Source organism: Salmo salar, chromosome ssa14 (genome assembly GCF_905237065.1).
Source record: "Salmo salar chromosome ssa14, Ssal_v3.1, whole genome shotgun sequence".
Taxonomy (NCBI): Eukaryota; Metazoa; Chordata; class Actinopteri; order Salmoniformes; family Salmonidae; genus Salmo; species Salmo salar.
In genome coordinates this window covers 172,501-192,500 of record NC_059455.1, presented here as the reverse complement: position 1 = coordinate 192,500, position 20,000 = coordinate 172,501, and the positions used below count along the sequence as shown (strand labels likewise).

Below are 20,000 nucleotides of genomic sequence, written 5' to 3'. Positions count from 1 at the left end.
ACTGATAGAGAGGGAGAAAGAGACAGATAGAGAGGGAGAAAGAGACTGATAGAGAGGGAGAAAGAGACTGATAGAGAGGGATAAAGAGACTGATAGAGAGGGAGAAAGAGAGAGGGAGAAAGAGACTGATAGAGAGGGAGAAAGAGACTGATAGAGAGGGAGAAAGAGACTGATAGAGAGGGATAAAGAGACTGATAGAGAGGGAGAAAGAGAGAGGGAGAAAGAGACTGATAGAGAGGGAGAAAGAGACTGATAGAGAGGGAGAAAGAGACTGATAGAGAGGGAGAAAGAGACTGATAGAGAGGGATAAAGAGACTGATAGAGAGGGATAAAGAGACAGATAGAGAGGGATAAAGAGACTGATAGAGAGGGAGAAAGAGACTGATAGAGAGGGAGAAAGAGACTGATAGAGAGGGAGAAAGAGACTGATAGAGAGGGAGAAAGAGACTGATAGAGAGGGATAAAGAGAGAGGGATAAAGAGACTGATAGAGAGGGAGAAAGAGACTGATAGAGAGGGAGAAAGAGACAGATAGAGAGGGAGAAAGAGACTGATAGAGAGGGAGAAAGAGACTGATAGAGAGGGATAAAGAGACTGATAGAGAGGGAGAAAGAGAGAGGGAGAAAGAGACTGATAGAGAGGGAGAAAGAGACTGATAGAGAGGGAGAAAGAGACTGATAGAGAGGGATAAAGAGACTGATAGAGAGGGAGAAAGAGAGAGGGAGAAAGAGACTGATAGAGAGGGAGAAAGAGACTGATAGAGAGGGAGAAAGAGACTGATAGAGAGGGAGAAAGAGACTGATAGAGAGGGATAAAGAGACTGATAGAGAGGGAGAAAGAGACTGATAGAGAGGGATAAAGAGACTGATAGAGAGGGAGAAAGAGACTGATAGAGAGGGATAAAGAGACTGATAGAGAGGGAGAAAGAGACTGATAGAGAGGGATAAAGAGACTGATAGAGAGGGAGAAAGAGAGAGGGAGAAAGAGACTGATAGAGAGGGAGAAAGAGACTGATAGAGAGGGAGAAAGAGACTGATAGAGAGGGATAAAGAGACTGATAGAGAGGGATAAAGAGACTGATAGAGAGGGATAAAGAGACTGATAGAGAGGGAGAAAGAGACTGATAGAGAGGGATAAAGAGACTGATAGAGAGGGAGAAAGAGACTGATAGAGAGGGAGAAAGAGACAGATAGAGAGGGAGAAAGAGACTGATAGAGAGGGAGAAAGAGACTGATAGAGAGGGAGAAAGAGACTGATAGAGAGGGAGAAAGAGACTGATAGAGAGGGATAAAGAGACTGATAGAGAGGGAGAAAGAGACTGATAGAGAGGGATAAAGAGACTGATAGAGAGGGAGAAAGAGACTGATAGAGAGGGAGAAAGAGACAGATAGAGAGGGAGAAAGAGACTGATAGAGAGGGAGAAAGAGACTGATAGAGAGGGAGAAAGAGACTGATAGAGAGGGAGAAAGAGACTGATAGAGAGGGAGAAAGAGACTGATAGAGAGGGAGAAAGAGACTGATAGAGAGGGAGAAAGAGACTGATAGAGAGGGAGAAAGAGATAGATAGAGAGGGAGAAAGAGACTGATAGAGAGGGAGAAAGAGACTGATAGAGAGGGAGAAAGAGACTGATAGAGAGGGAGAAAGAGACAGATAGAGAGGGAGAAAGAGACTGATAGAGAGGGAGAAAGAGACTGATAGAGAGGGAGAAAGAGACTGATAGAGAGGGAGAAAGAGACTGATAGAGAGGGAGAAAGAGAGAGGGATAAAGAGACAGATAGAGAGGGAGAAAGAGACTGATAGAGAGGGATAAAGAGACTGATAGAGAGGGATAAAGAGACAGATAGAGAGGGTGTGACTCACGTCCAGGCCGGGGTTTCCAGGCTCTCCATCATCTCCTTTGGGTCCCGGGGTTCCCTTCCCGCCCTGAAGGTCACAGGTCAGGGGTCAGAGACAGTTGTCATGGAAATCTCTTCATGAATCAGACATTTGGCCAACCAGACCAAATACAACTGGCCAATCGTCAAGTCTCAGATAAAGAAGGACTGTATGTCAAATGGCACTCTATTCCCTGTATAGTCATGCTATAGGCCAGGTCAAATGCTGTATACTACACAGGGTGCCATTTGGGAAACAACCTTGGCTTGACGTTTGTTTCTCACCAAACCCAGATAAATACATCTACTCTAACACCCAGATAAACCCAGATAAACCCAGGTGAATACATCTACTCTAACACCCAGATAAATACATCTACTCTAAAACTCAGATAAACCCAGATGAACCCAGATAAACCCAGATGAATACATCTACTCTAAAACCCAGATAAACCCAGATAAACCCAGATGAATACATCTACTCTAAAACCCAGATAAAGCCAGATAAACCCAGATGAATACATCTACTCTAAAACCCAGATAAACCCAGATAAACCCAGATGAATACATCTACTCTAAAACCCAGATAAACCCAGATGAATACATCTACTCTAAAACCCAGATGAACCCAGATAAACCCAGATGAATACATCTACTCTAAAACCCAGATAAACCCAGATAAACCCAGATGAATACATCTACTCTAAAACCCAGATGAACCCAGATAAATACATCTACTCTAAAAGTCATTCAGTCTGGGAAACAGTTACAGTAACACTAGTCATCATGACTGATTTGAGGTTAAAACTCTAAACTTCAAAAATGGAAACATCACGGTGTTTTAAGCCTGCCATGTTTTCCACATCTAAAGTGCTGAGTAATCTCTTCTCAATTCACCTGGCGTTTAGTTGAATAGGATCCAATCCTGGCATAATTAATTATTATATTTCAGTATAACATCCTGGTACTACGGTACTGTTAATGTACTGTAGGACTACTGTTATACATCCTGGTACTACGGTACTGTGTTTATATAGGACTACTGTAATACATCCTGGTACTACGGTACTGTTAATGTACTGTAGGACTGCTGTTATACATCCTGGTACTACGGTACTGTGTTTATATAGGACTACTGTAATACATCCTGGTACTACGGTACTGTTAATGTACTGTAGGACTGCTGTTATACATCCTGGTACTACGGTACTGTGTTTATATAGGACTACTGTAATACATCCTGGTACTACGGTACTGTTAATGTACTGTAGGACTGCTGTTATACATCCTGGTACTACGATACTGTGTTTATATAGGACTACTGTAATACATCCTGGTACTACGGTACTGTTAATGTACTGTAGGACTGCTGTTATACATCCTGGTACTACGGTACTGTGTTTATATAGGACTACTGTAATACATCCTGGTACTACGGTACTGTTAATGTACTGTAGGACTGCTGTTATACATCCTGGTACTACGGTACTGTGTTTATATAGGACTACTGTAATACATCCTGGTACTACGGTACTGTTAATGTACTGTAGGACTGCTGTTATACATCCTGGTACTACGGTACTGTGTTTATATAGGACTACTGTAATACATCCTGGTACTACGGTACTGTTAATGTACTGTAGGACTGCTGTTATACATCCTGGTACTACGGTACTGTGTTTATATAGGACTACTGTAATACATCCTGGTACTACGGTACTGTTAATGTACTGTAGGACTACTGTTATACATCCTGGTACTACGGTACTGTGTTTATATAGGACTACTGTAATACATCCTGGTACTACGGTACTGTTAATGTACTGTAGGACTGCTGTTATACATCCTGGTACTACGGTACTGTGTTTATATAGGACTACTGTAATACATCCTGGTACTACGGTACTGTTAATGTACTGTAGGACTGCTGTTATACATCCTGGTACTACGGTACTGTGTTTATATAGGACTACTGTAATACATCCTGGTACTACGGTACTGTTAATGTACTGTAGGACTGCTGTTATACATCCTGGTACTACGGTACTGTGTTTATATAGGACTACTGTAATACATCCTGGTACTACGGTACTGTTAATGTACTGTAGGACTGCTGTTATACATCCTGGTACTACGGTACTGTGTTTATATAGGACTACTGTAATACATCCTGGTACTACGGTACTGTTAATGTACTGTAGGACTGCTGTTATACATCCTGGTACTACGGTACTGTGTTTATATAGGACTACTGTAATACATCCTGGTACTACGGTACTGTTAATGTACTGTAGGACTGCTGTTATACATCCTGGTACTACGGTACTGTTAATGTACTGTAGGACTGCTGTTATACATCCTGGTACTACGGTACTGTTAATGTACTGTAGGACTACTGTGTTTATATAGGACTGTTTTATACATCATATACCAGGGTAGTAGTGTTTCCTGTGTTTAGGGTTCTTAACATGCTGACTGGACAGTAGTATAGTGTAGTGACCCTTTGTTCTGTACAGATTGATTTATTTCACCCGTATTTAACCAGGTCCCGTTCTCATTTACAGCAAACGACCTGGAGAATAGTTACAGGGGAGAGGAGGAGGTGGGATGAATGAGCCAATTGGAAACTGGGGATGATTAGGTGACCGTGATGGTATGAGGGGCCAGATTGGGAATTTAGCCAGGACACCAGGGGTTAACACCCCTACTATTACAATAAGTACCATGGGGATCTTTAGTGACCACAGAGAGTCAGGACACCTGTTTAACGTCCCATCTGAAAGACGGCACCCTACACAGGGCAATGTCCCCAATCGCTGCCCTGGGGCATTACTATTTAAACCTACTGGCCTTCCAACACCACTTCTAGCAGCATCTGGTCCGACCCTGCTTAGCTTCAGAGGCAAGGCAGCAGTGGGATGCAGGGTGGTATGCTGCTTCCAAAGTTCAGTCTCTTGGGAGATAGAGTGCTTGCCACTGACCCAGCGAGAGCCAGGTTGGAGGTCTGGCTAGGATATCGTCCTAACTCTCTACAATACTATGATAGAGTGATATAGTGAGGGGAGACTGCCTTGGGGCTGATTCTGAGGTGAGAGGTTATAGGTGAAAGGTGAACTCACCGGCTCTCCAATGCTACCTCGTGGGCCGGGGTAACCCTGAGAGAGGAGAGGAATGTGTGAGAGACGGCAGACAAGACACACACACACACACACACACACACACACACACACACACACACACACACACACACACACACACACACACACACACACACACACACACACACACTACCATGAACCCAAACAACAATACCTCAGACGTAACACAACTGTACCTGGAAACCGTGGCAACCTTCAGTTCCATTTCCTGGTGCCCCATCTTCTCCCCTGAAGCAGAAATAGACAGAACACTTCAGCCATCCCTTGTTCTTAATTTTAAATTTCATTTCCCCTCCTCCCCAAATGTTCTCTCTCTCTCTCGCCCTCTCACCCTGCTTCCGATCTGGCCTCTGTCTCCAGGAGCTCCTTTGATTCCTCTTGGTCCCTTGGGGCCCTGGGAAACGTAGTTTAGATAAGAGAGAGATGGGAAAGGTAATTTAGATAAGAGAGAGATGGGAAATGTAGTTTAGATAAGAGAGAGATGGGAAATGTAGGTTAGATAAGAGATAGATGGGAAATGTAGTTTAGATAAGAGAGAGATGGGAAATGTAGTTTAGATAAGAGAGAGATGGGAAAGGTAGTTTAGATAAGAAAGAGATGGGAAATGTAGTTTAGACAGATAGGAAATCAGAGTGGGAACATGAGAAATGAAGTTCAGATGTTAATGGAGGAAGACTTCCTGACCACCTGACCTTTGACATCATTTAGCCAGAAACTTTTATCAATATCAAAATATCCACCTGGGGGACGGCAGGTTGGAAAATAAGATGACAAAACTTGAAAGACTCCCAGCTTAGTGATTCATGTGTGATAAGACTCCCAGCTTAGTGATTAATGTGTGATAAGACTCCCAGCTTAGCCTGTTATGGATAGGGGGCAGTATTTTCACGGCCGGATAAAAAACGTACCCGATTTAATCTGATTATTACTCCTGCCCAGAAACTAGAATATGCATATAATTATTAGCTTTGGATAGAAAACACTCCAAAGTTTCTAAAACTGTTTGAATGGTGTCTGTGAGTATAACAGAACTCAAATGGCAGGTCAAAACCTGAGAGATTCCTTACAGGAAGTGCCCTCCCTGACCATTTCTTGGCCTTCTACACTCTCTTTATTGAAAACTGAGGATCTCTGCTGTAACTTCCTACGGTTCCCATAGGCTCTCAGAAGGCGGCAAAACGGTGAATGATACCTTTGGAGCCCCTGGCTGAAAAACAGTAGCGCATTTGGATAGTGGTCGATCTGAGAACAATGAGACTGAGGTGCGTGCACGAGGCGACACCATGTTTTTATTCTTTCGTCTTTGAACGAAAACAACGACTCCCGGTTGGAATATTATTGCTTTTTTACGAGAAAAATAACATAAAAATTGATTTTAAACAGCCGTTTGACATGCTTCGAAGTACGGTAATGGAATATTTTCAAATTTTTTGTCATGAAACGCGTCGGGCGCGTAACCCTTCGTCACCCTTCGGATAGTGTCTTGAACGCACAACAAAACGCCGCTATTTGGATATAACTATGGATTATTTGGAACCAAACCAACATTTGTTATTGAAGTAGAAGTCCCGGGAGTGCATTCTGACGAAGAACAGCAAAGGTAATCCAATTTTTATTATAGTAAATCTGAGTTTGGTGAGGGCTAAACTTGGTGGGTGTCAAAATAGCTAGCCATGATGGCCAGGCTATCTACACAGAATATTGCAAAATGTGCTTTCACCGAAAAGCTATTTTAAAATCGGACACCGCGATTGCATAAAGGAGTTCTGTATCTATAATTCTTAAAATAATTGTTATGTTTTTTGTGAACGTTTATCGTGAGTAATTTAGTAAATTCACCGGAAGTGTTCGGTGGGAATGCTAGTTCTGAAACGTCACATGCTAATGTAAAAAGCTGTTTTTTATATAAATATGAACTTGATTGAACAAAACATGCATGTATTGTATAACATAATGTCCTAGGAGTGTCATCTGATGAAGATCATCAAAGGTTAGTGCTGTATTTAGCTGTGGTTTTGTTTTTTGTGACATTATATGCTAGCTTGAAAAATGGGTGTCTGATTATTTCTGGCTGGGTACTCTGCTGACATAATCTAATGTTTTGCTTTCGCTGTAAAGCCTTTTTGAAATCGGACAGTGTGGTTAGATAAAGGAGAGTCTTGTCTTTAAAATGGTGTAAAATAGTCATATGTTTGAAAAATGGAAGTTTGGGGATTTTTGAGGAATTTGTAATTCGCGCCACGCCCTATCATTGGATATTGGAGCAGGTGTTCCGCTAGCGGAACGTCTAGATGTAAGAGCTTAGCGATGCACGTGTGATAAGACTCCCAGCTTAGTAATTCATGTGTGATAAGACTCCCAGCTTAGTGATTCATGTGTGATAAGACTCCCAGCTTAGTGATTCATGTGTGATAAGACTCCCAGCTTAGTGATTCATGTGTGATAAGACTCCCAGCTTAGTGATTCATGTGTGATAAGACTCCCAGCTTAGTGATTCACGTGTGATAAGACTCCCAGCTTAGTGTTTCATGTGTGATAAGACTCCCAGCTTAGTGATTCATGTGTGATAAGACTCCCAGCTTAGTGATTCATGTGTGATAAGACTCCCAGCTTAGTCATTCATGTGTGTGAGATAAATACATGTGTTCACTAGATGACAGAATTGATAAACAAATTGATTGACTAGTTGACCAACCTCTGGTCCGGGGGCGCCCTCATCTCCTCTGTATCCTGGAGACCCCGCCTTGCCGATGTCACCCTGAAACACACACAACAAAACTGTTAGACTTATAACACACACACACGCACACACGCACACACACACGGCTCGCCCTAAGACACAGTCGTAGAAGTTTATAATTATAACATAATTTAATAATGTAACAGTGTAGGAAGCAGAAACAGTGTAGACAGGAAGTAGGAAGCAGAAACAGTGTAGACAGGAAGTAGGAAGCAGAAACAGTGTAGACAGGAAGTAGGAAGCAGAAACAGTGTAGACAGGAAGTAGGAAGCAGAAACAGTGTAGACAGGAAGTAGGATGCAGAAACAGTGTAGACAAGAAATAGGAAGCAGAAACAGTGTAGACAGGAAGTAGGATGCAGAAACAGTGTAGACAGGAAGTAGGATGCAGAAACAGTGTAGGCAGGAAGTAGGAAGCAGTGGGCGCGTTCGAGCGGATCACTTTTGTCAAGTCGTTCACTATCGTTGGCCACAGCCTTGATAATAATGGTCAGAGTAATGCATACAGTGCATTCAGAAAGTATTCACACCCCTTGACTTATTCCACATGTTGTTGTGTTACAGCCCGAATTTAAAATGGACATTTAGATTTTTTGATGACTGGCCTACACATCAAATCACATTGTATTTTGTCACATGCGCCAAATTCAACTGTGAAATGCTTACTGACAAGCCCTGAACCAACAATGCAGTTAAGGAAAATCAGTGTTAAGAAAGTATTTACTAAATAAACTGAAGTAAAAAAAGAAAAAAAAAAATATATATATATATATACATATATTTATATATATATAAAAATAAATAATTGAAGAGCAACAGTAAAATAACAATATCGGGGGCTATATACAGGTGGTACAGAGTCAATGTGTGGGGGCACCAGTTTGTCAAGGTAGTTGAGGTAATATGTACATGTAGGTAGAAGTAAAGTGACTATGCATAGATAATAAACAGAGAGTAGCAGCAGTGGAAAAATGGGGATTGGGTGGTGATGGTTGTCAATGCAAATTGTCTGGGTGGCCAATTGATTAGCTGTTCAGGAGTTTTATGGCTTGGGGGTAGAAGCTGTTTAGAAGCCTTTTGGACCTAGACTTAGCGCTCCGGTACCGCTTTCCGTGCGGTAGCAGAGAGAACAGTCTATGACTGGGGTGGCTGGAGTCTGGCTATTTTTTGGGCCTTCCTCTGACACCACCTGGTGTAGAGGTCCTGGATGGCAGGAAGCTTGGCCCCAGATGTACTGGGCCGTACGCACTACCCTTTGTAGTGCCTTGTGGTTGGAGGCTGAGTAGTTGCCATTCCAGGCAGTGATGCAACCAGTCAGGATGCTCTCGATGGTGCAGCTGTAGAACTTTTTGAGGATCTGAGGACTCATGCCAAATCTTTTGTCTGTTGAGGGGGAATAGGCTTTATCGTGTTCTCTTCACGACTGTCTTGGTGTGTTTGGACCATGTTAGTTCATTGGTGATGTGGACACCAAGGAACTTGAAGCTCTCAACCTGCTCCACTGCAGCCCCGTCGATGAGAATGGGGGCGTGCTCAGTCCTCTTTTTCCTGTAGTCCACGATCATCATCTTTTGTCTTGATCACGTTGAGGGAGAGGTTGTTGTCCTGGCACCACACTGCGAGGTCCCTGACCTGCTCCCTATAGGCTGTCTCATCATTGTCGGCGATCAGGCCTACCACTGTTGTGTCGTCAGCAAACTTAATGATGGTGTTGGAGTCATGCTTGGGCATGCAGTCATGGGTGAACAGGGAGTACAGGAGGGGACTGAGCCCGCACCCCTGAGGGGCCCCTGTGTTGAGGATCATCGTGGCAGATGTGTTGTTACCTACCCTTACCACCTGGGGGCGGCCTGTCAGGAAGTCCAGGATCCAGTTGCAGAGGGAGGTGTTTAGTCCCAGGGTCCTTAGCTTAGTGATGAGCTTTGAGGGCAAAATGGTGTTGAACGCTGAGCTGTAGTCAATGAATAGCATTCTTACGTAGGTGTTCCTTTTGTCCAGGTGGGAAATGGCAGTGTGGAATGCAATTGAGATTGTGGAACTGTTAGGAGAGTATGCAAATTGGAGTGGGTCTAGGGTTTCTGGGATAATGGTGTTTATGTGAGCCATGACCAGATTTCAAAGCACTTCATGGCTACAGACGTGAGTCTTACGGGTCAGTATTCAATTAGGCAGGTTACCTTGGTGTTTTTGAAACATGTTGGTATTACAGACTTGGTCAGGGACAGGTTGAACATGTCAGTGAAGACACTTGCCAGTTTGTCAGCGCATGCTCGGAGTACATCCATCTGGCCCTGCGGCCTTGTCAATGTTGACCTGTTTAAAGGTCGTACTCACATCGGCTATAGAGAGCTTGATCACACAGCCGTCCAGAACAGCTGGTGCTCTCATGCATATTTCAGTGTTGATTGCCTGGAGGCGAGCATAGAAGTCATGTAGCTCGTCTAGTAGGCTCATGTCACTGGGCAGCTCGCGGCTGTGCTTCCCTTTGTTGTCCGTAATAGTTTGCAGGCCCTGCCACATCCGACGAGCGTTGGAGCCGGTGTAGTATGATTCGATCTTAGTCCTGTATTGACACTCTGCCTGTTTGATGGAAGTTCAAGAAGTCCCGCTTCTTGAAAGCTGCAGCTCATTCAAGGGTTTTTCTTTATTTTTACTATTTTCTACATTGTAAAAAAACTATGAAATAACACAAATGGAATCATGTAGTAACCAAAAAAGTGTTTTATATTTTAGATTCTTCAACATAGCCATCCTTTGCTTTGATGACAGCTTTGCACACTCTTGGCATTCTCAAAACCAGCTTCACCTGGAATGCTTTTCCAACACTCTTGAAGGAGTTCCCACATATGCTGAGCACTTGTTGGCTGCTTTTCCTTCACTCTGCTGTCCAACTCATCCCAAACCATCTCAATTGGGTTGAGGTCAGGTGATTGTGGAGGCCAGGTCATCTGATGCAGCACTCCATCACTCTCCTTCTTGATCAAACAGCCCTTACACAGCCTGGAGGGGTGTTGGGTCATTGTCCTGTTGAAAAACAAATTATACACCCACTAAGCACAAACCAGATGGGATGGCATGTCGCTGCAGAGTGCTGTGGTAGCCATGCTGGTTAAGTGTGCCTTGAATTCTAAAGAAATCACTGACAGTGTCACCAGCAAAGCACCCCCACACCATCACACCTCCTTCCTCCATGCTTCACGGTCCAAATTTTAGAGTTTTGGTTCCAACCGCCATTTCTTTGTGAGACGCGGAGTAGGATCTCTGGAAGCAACGTCAACACAAGAACTGTTCTTTGGGAGCAGCCGCACACAAGCCTAAGATCACCGTGCGCAATCCCAAGCGTCAGCTGGAGTGGTGTAAAGCTCGCTGCCATTGGACTCTGGAGCAGTGGAAACACGTTCTCTGGAGTGATGAATCACACTTCACTGTCTGGCAGTCCAAAGGATGAATCTGGGTTTAGCAATGCCAAGAGAACGCTACCTGCCCTAATGCATAGTGCCAACTGTAAAGTTTGGTGGAGGAGGAATAATAGTCTGAGGCTGTTTTTCATGGTTCAGGCCCCTTAGTTCCAGTGAAGGGAAATCTTAACACTACGACATACAATGACATTCTAGATGATTCTGTACTTCCAACTCTGTGACAACAGTTTGGGGAAGGCCCTTTCCTGTTTCAGCATGACAATGCCCCTATGCAAAAGCGAGGTCCATACAGAACTGGTTTGTCGAGATCGGTATGGAAGAACTTGACTGGCCTGCACAGAACCCTGACCTCAACTCCATCAAACACCTTTGTGATGCATTGGAACGTCGACTGCGAACCAGGCCTAATCATCCAACATCAGTGCCCGACCTCACTAATGCTCTTGTGACTGAATGGAAGCAAGTCCCCGCAGCAATGTAGCAACATCTAGTGGAAAGCCTTCCCAGAAGAGTGGAGGCTGTTATAGCAGCAATGTTCCAACATCTAGTGGAAAGCCTTCCCAGAAGAGTGGAGGCTGTTATAGCAGCAATGTTCCTACATCTAGTGGAAAGCCTTCCCAGAAGAGAGGAGGCTGTTATAGCAGCAATGTTCCAACATCTAGTGGAAAGCCTTCCCAGAAGAGTGGAGGCTGTTATAGCAGCAATGTTCCAACATCTAGTGGAAAGCCTTCCCAGAAGAGTGGAAACTGTTATAGCAGCAAAGGGGGGGAGACCAACTCCATATTAATACTCATGATTTTGGAATGAGATGTTGGACAAGCAGGTGTCCACATACTTTTGGTCATGTAGTGTACAAACCCTCCAACCCCAAAAGGCCTGAGGTGTTGACGTTATACTAAACTAAATTATAAAATATACATACCACAAAATACAATTGGCTATTCTTAAACTCTTCAAGATTATCCTCAGCTCTGGCATCTTCCCCAATATGTGGAACTAAGGTCTGTCCACCCCAATCCACAAAAGTGGAGACAAATTTGATCACAATAATTACTCAGGAATGTGTGTCAACAGCAAACCCAGACAAGTCCTCTGTAGTATCATCAACAGCAGACTCCAACATTTCCTCAGTGAAAACAATGACCTGAGCAAATGTAAATTTGGCTTCTTACCAAAATACCGTACGACAGACCACGTAATATACACCCTGCACACCCTTATTGACAAACAAACCAAAACAAACAAAGTCTTCTCATGCTTTGTTGATTTAAAAAAAAAGCTTTCGACTCAATTTGGCACTAGGGTCTGCTATAAAAATAGAAGGAAAGTGGTGTTGGGGGAAAAACATTTGACAATATTAAAATCAATGTACACAAACAACAAGTCTGCAAATAAACACCCACATTTCTTTCCTCAGGGCCAGGGGGTGAGACAAGGATGCACCTTGAGGCCCACCCTCTTCAACATACAGGGCCTTCAGAAAGTATTCACACCCCTGGACTTTTTCCACATGTTGTTGTGCTACAGCTTAAATTTAAAATCTCACCTCATCGCCGTACCCAACAAATACAACTATCTGTAAGGTCCCTAAATCGAAAAGTGATTTTTCAACATGTCTGCCTTTGTGCGTATGCAACTTAAATCTGACCGTATGGCCCTAGCGTTAGCCTAGTTAGTTACTATAGTATTGATCCCAGGAAGAATAGCTGCTGCTTTATCTAATGGGGGATCTAATTAGTAGCTGCTGCTTTATCTAATGGGGGATCTAATTAGTAGCTGCTTTATCTAATGGGGATCTAATTAGTAGCTGCTGCTTTATCTAATGGGGATCTAATTAGTAGCTGCTGCTTTATCTAATGGGGATCTAATTAGTAGCTGCTGCTTTATCTAATGGGGATCTAATTAGTAGCTGCTGCTTTATCTAATGGGGATCTAATTAGTAGCTGCTTTATCTAATGGGGATCTAATTAGTAGCTGCTTTATCTAATGGGGGATCTAATTAGTAGCTGCTTTATCTAATGGGGATCTAATTAGTAGCTGCTTTATCTAATGGGGATCTAATTAGTAGCTGCTTTATCTAATGGGGATCTAATTAGTAGCTGCTTTATCTAATGGGGGATCTAATTAGTAGCTGCTTTATCTAATGGGGATCTAATTAGTAGCTGCTTTATCTAATGGGGGATCTAATTAGTAGCTGCTTTATCTAATGGGGATCTAATTAGTAGCTGCTTTATCTAATGGGGGATCTAATTAGTAGCTGCTTTATCTAATGGGGATCTAATTAGTAGCTGCTTTATCTAATGGGGGATCTAATTAGTAGCTGCTTTATCTAATGGGGATCTAATTAGTAGCTGCTTTATCTAATGGGGATCTAATTAGTAGCTGCTTTATCTAATGGGGATCTAATTAGTAGCTGCTTTATCTAATGGGGATCTAATTAGTAGCTGCTTTATCTAATGGGGGGATCTAATTAGTAGCTGCTTTATCTAATGGGGATCTAATTAGTAGCTGCTGCTTTATCTAATGGGGATCTAATTAGTAGCTGCTTTATCTAATGGCGGATCTAATTAGTAGCTGCTGCTTTATCTAATGGGGATCTAATTAGTAGCTGCTGCTTTATCTAATGGGGGATCTAATTAGTAGCTGCTTTATCTAATGGGGGATCTAATTAGTAGCTGCTTTATCTAATGGGGATCTAATTAGTAGCTGCTGCTTTATCTAATGGGGATCTAATTAGTAGCTGCTGCTTTATCTAATGGGGATCTAATTAGTAGCTGCTGCTTTATCTAATGGGGGATCTAATTAGTAGCTGCTTTATCTAATGGGGGATCTAATTAGTAGCTGCTTTATCTAATGGGGATCTAATTAGTAGCTGCTTTATCTAATGGGGATCTAATTAGTAGCTGCTGCTTTATCTAATGGGGATCTAATTAGTAGCTGCTTTATCTAATGGGGATCTAATTAGTAGCTGCTTTATCTAATGGGGGATCTAATTAGTAGCTGCTGCTTTATCTAATGGGGATCTAATTAGTAGCTGCTTTATCTAATGGGGATCTAATTAGTAGCTGCTTTATCTAATGGGGGATCTAATTAGTAGCTGCTTTATCTAATGGGGATCTAATTAGTAGCTGCTGCTTTATCTAATGGGGATCTAATTAGTAGCTGCTTTATCTAATGGCGGATCTAATTAGTAGCTGCTGCTTTATCTAATGGGGATCTAATTAGTAGCTGCTGCTTTATCTAATGGGGGATCTAATTAGTAGCTGCTTTATCTAATGGGGGATCTAATTAGTAGCTGCTTTATCTAATGGGGATCTAATTAGTAGCTGCTTTATCTAATGGGGATCTAATTAGTAGCTGCTGCTTTATCTAATGGGGATCTAATTAGTAGCTGCTGCTTTATCTAATGGGGATCTAATTAGTAGCTGCTTTATCTAATGGGGATCTAATTAGTAGCTGCTTTATCTAATGGGGATCTAATTAGTAGCTGCTTTATCTAATGGGGATCTAATTAGTAGCTGCTGCTTTATCTAATGGGGATCTAATTAGTAGCTGCTTTATCTAATGGGGGATCTAATTAGTAGCTGCTTTATCTAATGGGGGATCTAATTAGTAGCTGCTGCTTTATCTAATGGGGATCTAATTAGTAGCTGCTTTATCTAATGGGGGATCTAATTAGTAGCTGCTTTATCTAATGGGGATCTAATTAGTAGCTGCTTTATCTAATGGGGATCTAATTAGTAGCTGCTTTATCTAATGGGGATCTAATTAGTAGCTGCTGCTTTATCTAATGGGGATCTAATTAGTAGCTGCTTTATCTAATGGGGGATCTAATTAGTAGCTGCTTTATCTAATGGGGATCTAATTAAAATATGAGATACTAAATACTATTGATGATTGAATGCTGGTATGAAGGGTAACAAGTATAATTGCTTGATGAAGAGTTGTAAACGTTGTGTAATATCAGAGGTCCAGAACTCGGGTACGTACAGGCTCTCCATTGGCTCCAGATGAACCCTCTCTGCCTTGATCTCCTCGAGGTCCTGGGTCACCCTGAAGGGACAGAAGACATCCATCAACACACCCACCTTCACCATCATCATCACCACCATCATCACCTTCACCACCATCACCACCACCACCATCACAATCACCACCACTATCATCATCACCACCATCATCACCTTCACCATCATCATCACCACCATCATCACCATCATCACCACCATCACCACCACTATCATCATCACCACCACCATCACCATCACCACCACCACCATCATCACCACCACCATCACCACCACCATCATCACCACCACCACCATCACCACCACCATCACCATCACCACCACTATCACCACCACCACCACTACCATCACCATCACCACCATCACCATCATCACCACCACCACCATCACCACCACCATCACCATCACCACCACTATCACCACCACCACCACCACCATCACCATCACCATCACCACCATCATCACCACCACCACCATCACCACCACCATCATCATCATCATCATCATCATCATCATCACCACCATCATCATCACCACCATCATCATCATCATCACCACCATCACCACCATCACCACCATCACCACCACCATCATCACCACCATCATCACCATCATCATCACCACCACCATCATCACCACCATCATCACCATCATCATCACCACCACCATCATCATCATCATCACCACCATCACCATCACCACCATCATCACCACCATCATCATCATCATCACCACCATCACCACCATCACCATCATCATCATCATCACCACCATCATCACCACCATCATCATCATCATCACCACCATCACCACCATCACCATCATCATCATCATCACCACCATCATCATCATCACCACCATCATCATCACCACCATCATCATCACCACCATCATCATCATCATCACTCACCAAATCTCCTCTTGGTCCTCTGTTTCCACGGGTTCCTTGTTCTCCTTTCTCTCCTGGGGTTCCCTGAAGGAGAATGGACAGAAGTCAACACACACACTAATCCTAAACCTAACACTAATCCTAAACCTAACACTAATCCTAAACCTAACACTAATCCTAAACCTAACATTAATCCTAATCCTAATCCTAACACTAATTGTAACCCTAAACCTAAATCCTACATTTAAAATAGCCTTTGTCCTCATGAAGAAGTGGGAAATGTCATCACAAGGGAGAATGTTCCTTGTTTTATTACATTTGGGGATTTCAGGACAGAAGAACAAGACCACACACACACACACACACACACACACACACACACACACACACACACACACACACACACACACACACACAAGACCACCCACCCACACCAAACACAGACCACACACCCACACCAAACACAGACCACACACCCACACCAAACACAGACCACACACACACACACACACACACACACACACACACACACACACACACACACACACACACACACACACACACACACTCACACTCACACACACACACACACACACACACACACAGTGTAGTAAAGTGTAAATACTTTGTCTCCTCGGAGGCCGTCCGGTCCAGGTGCTCCCTGAAACGCACAACAAAGATGTCATCAACACCTCAATGTAAACAGAATCTTCCCATAATTCTCAGGAGTTAGAATCACTTACATCATCACCCCGCTGTCCTTTGTCTCCATTGGCTCCTTTTGGGCCCGGTGTACCCTATCAGAAGACAACATGATAACATGACACATGACTTGATACACAGTAGTCCTCACACATCCACACTAACTCACATCCACACTAACTCACATCCACACTAACTCACATCCACACTAACTCACATCCACACTAACTCACATCCACACTAACTCATCTACATCCACACTAACTCACATCCACACTAACTCATCTACATCCACACTAACTCACATCCACACTAACTCACATCCACACTAACTCATCTACATCCACACTAACTCACATCCACACTAACTCACATCCACACTAACTCATCTACATCCAGACTAACTCACATCCACACTAACTCACATCCACACTAACTCATATCCACACTAACTCATCTACATCCACACTAACTCACATCCACACTAACTCACATCCACACTAACTCACATCCGCACTAACTCACATCCACACTAACTCATCTACATCCAGACTAACTCACATCCACACTAACTCACATCCACACTAACTCATCTACATCCACACTAACTCACATCCACACTAACTCATCTACATCCACACTAACTCACATCCACACTAACTCACATCCACACTAACTCATCTACATCCAGACTAACTCACATCCACACTAACTCACATCCACACTAACTCATCTACATCCACACTAACTCACATCCACACTAACTCACATCCACACTAACTCACATCCACACTAACTCATCTACATCCACACTAACTCATCTACATCCACACTAACTCACATCCACACTAACTCACATCCACACTACCTCATCTACATCCACACTAACTCACATCCACACTAACTCACATCCACACTAACTCATCTACATCCACACTAACTCACATCCACACTAACTCACATCCACACTAACTCATCTACATCCAGACTAACTCACATCCACACTAACTCACATCCACACTAACTCACATCCACACTAACTCATCTACACACACACTAACTCACATCCACACTAACTCACATCCACACTAACTCACATCCACACTAACTCATGTACACACTAACTCATGTACACACACTAACTCACATCCACACTAACTCACATCCACACTAACTCACATCCACACTAACTCATGTACACACTAACTCACATCCACACTAACTCACATCCACACTAACTCACATCCACACTAACTCACATACACACTAACTCACATCCACACTAACTCATCTACATCCACACTAACTCACATCCACACTAACTCACATCCACACTAACTCACATCCACACTAACTCATCTACATCCACACTAACTCACATCCACACTAACTCACATCCACACTAACTCACATCCACACTAACTCATCTACACCCACACTAACTCACATCCACACCTACTCATCTACATCCACACTAACTCACATCCACACTAACTCACATCCACACTAACTCACATCCACACTAACTCATCTACATCCACACTAACTCACATCCACACTAACTCACATCCACACTAACTCACATCCACACTAACTCACATCCACACTAACTCATCTACACACACACTAACTCACATCCACACTAACTCACATCCACACTAACTCATGTACACACTAACTCATGTACACACACTAACTCACATCCACACTAACTCACATCCACACTAACTCACATCCACACTAACTCATGTACACACTAACTCATGTACACACACTAACTCACATCCACACTAACTCACATCCACACTAACTCACATCCACACTAACTCACGTACACACTAACTCATGTACACACACTAACTCACATCCACACTAACTCACATCCACACTAACTCACATCCACACTAACTCACATCCACACTAACTCACATCCACACTAACTCACATCCACACTAACTCACATCCACACTAACTCACGTACACACTAACTCACGTACACACTAACACACATGCATTAAAAGGCTTCTACTTGCCATAACGAAAAATCTATCAACTCTACAAAACTGCCCATGAATTGTAATCCACAATAATTTACATGTCCTGTTGCTGTAGGATTATTTTCCTGCAGTAGCAAACTGGCTCATATTAAGAGCTGTACCTTGATTCCGGGCGGTCCGTAGTTGCCGGGTCGTCCTGGTTCTCCGTCTTTCCCCTGATCTCCCTGAAACAGAAAATACACTGTCAACATCATCACGTTAATAACAACTATGTCTCCCAGCTCACGTCGCCATGGTAACAACAGTACAACAGGAAGTCATCTTACTGTACCTTAGCTCCTTTGGTTCCGTACGAACCAGGATCTCCCTTAGGTCCTCCATCTCCCTGTGAGCCCTACAACCAGAACACGCTACTTTAAACACGGAACACATGGAACATATGACAATAGAACACAGAAGTCAGAATATAGAACACGGAACACAATGGAACATAAGAACAACAGAACACAGAAGTCAGAATATAGAACACCCCGAACAATAGAACCCAAACATCAAAGTGTTCTAGAGCCCTTGAGGTTTCCTGATTAAAAAAAGCAGAGCTTCACACCATCACAGAGTTCTACTACTTATTATCTACCAGACCATACAGACCCAGTGAGTGGCCCCTACACCCATTACTACATGTGGCTAAAATGTGTGTGTGTGTGTGTGTGTGTGTGTGTATCGTGGACCCAGCTGCTTAATCAGAATAAGTGTGTTTACATTCTCTGTTAGCAGAATGTTTATAAACTAACCCCTGCGAATAACATACTGTAAACACACACACACACACACACACACACACACACACACACACACACACACACACACACACACACACACACACACACACACACACACACACACACACACACACACACACACACACACACACATATACAGTGCATTCAGAAAGTATTCAGACCACTTGACTTTTTCCACATTTTGTTACGTTACAGCCTTATTCTAAAATTGATCAAATAATAACAAATCCCCCTTAATCTACACACAATACCCCATAATGACAAAGCAAAAACAGGTTTTTAGATATTTTAGCAAATTTATTAAAAAAAAAAAGTATTCAGACCCTTTGCTATGAGACTCGAAATTGAGCTCAGGTTCATCCTGTTTCCATTGATCATCCTTGAAATGTTT

The 20,000-nt window shown here is 42.9% G+C and overlaps 1 protein-coding gene across 1 annotated transcript in view; it reads right to left on the bottom strand.

Moving 5' to 3' along the window:
- LOC106561261 (collagen alpha-1(VI) chain-like) overlaps positions 1 to 20,000 on the bottom strand; it is a 54,408-nt gene that overhangs the window by 19,535 nt on the left and 14,873 nt on the right. Inside the window, 11 exon segments of the mRNA XM_045693784.1 lie at positions 1,861 to 1,923; positions 4,994 to 5,029; positions 5,209 to 5,259; positions 5,364 to 5,426; positions 7,728 to 7,790; positions 15,181 to 15,243; positions 16,129 to 16,191; positions 16,733 to 16,768; positions 16,851 to 16,904; positions 18,968 to 19,030; positions 19,138 to 19,200. Coding sequence (XP_045549740.1) covers positions 1,861 to 1,923; positions 4,994 to 5,029; positions 5,209 to 5,259; positions 5,364 to 5,426; positions 7,728 to 7,790; positions 15,181 to 15,243; positions 16,129 to 16,191; positions 16,733 to 16,768; positions 16,851 to 16,904; positions 18,968 to 19,030; positions 19,138 to 19,200 — 618 coding nt within the window.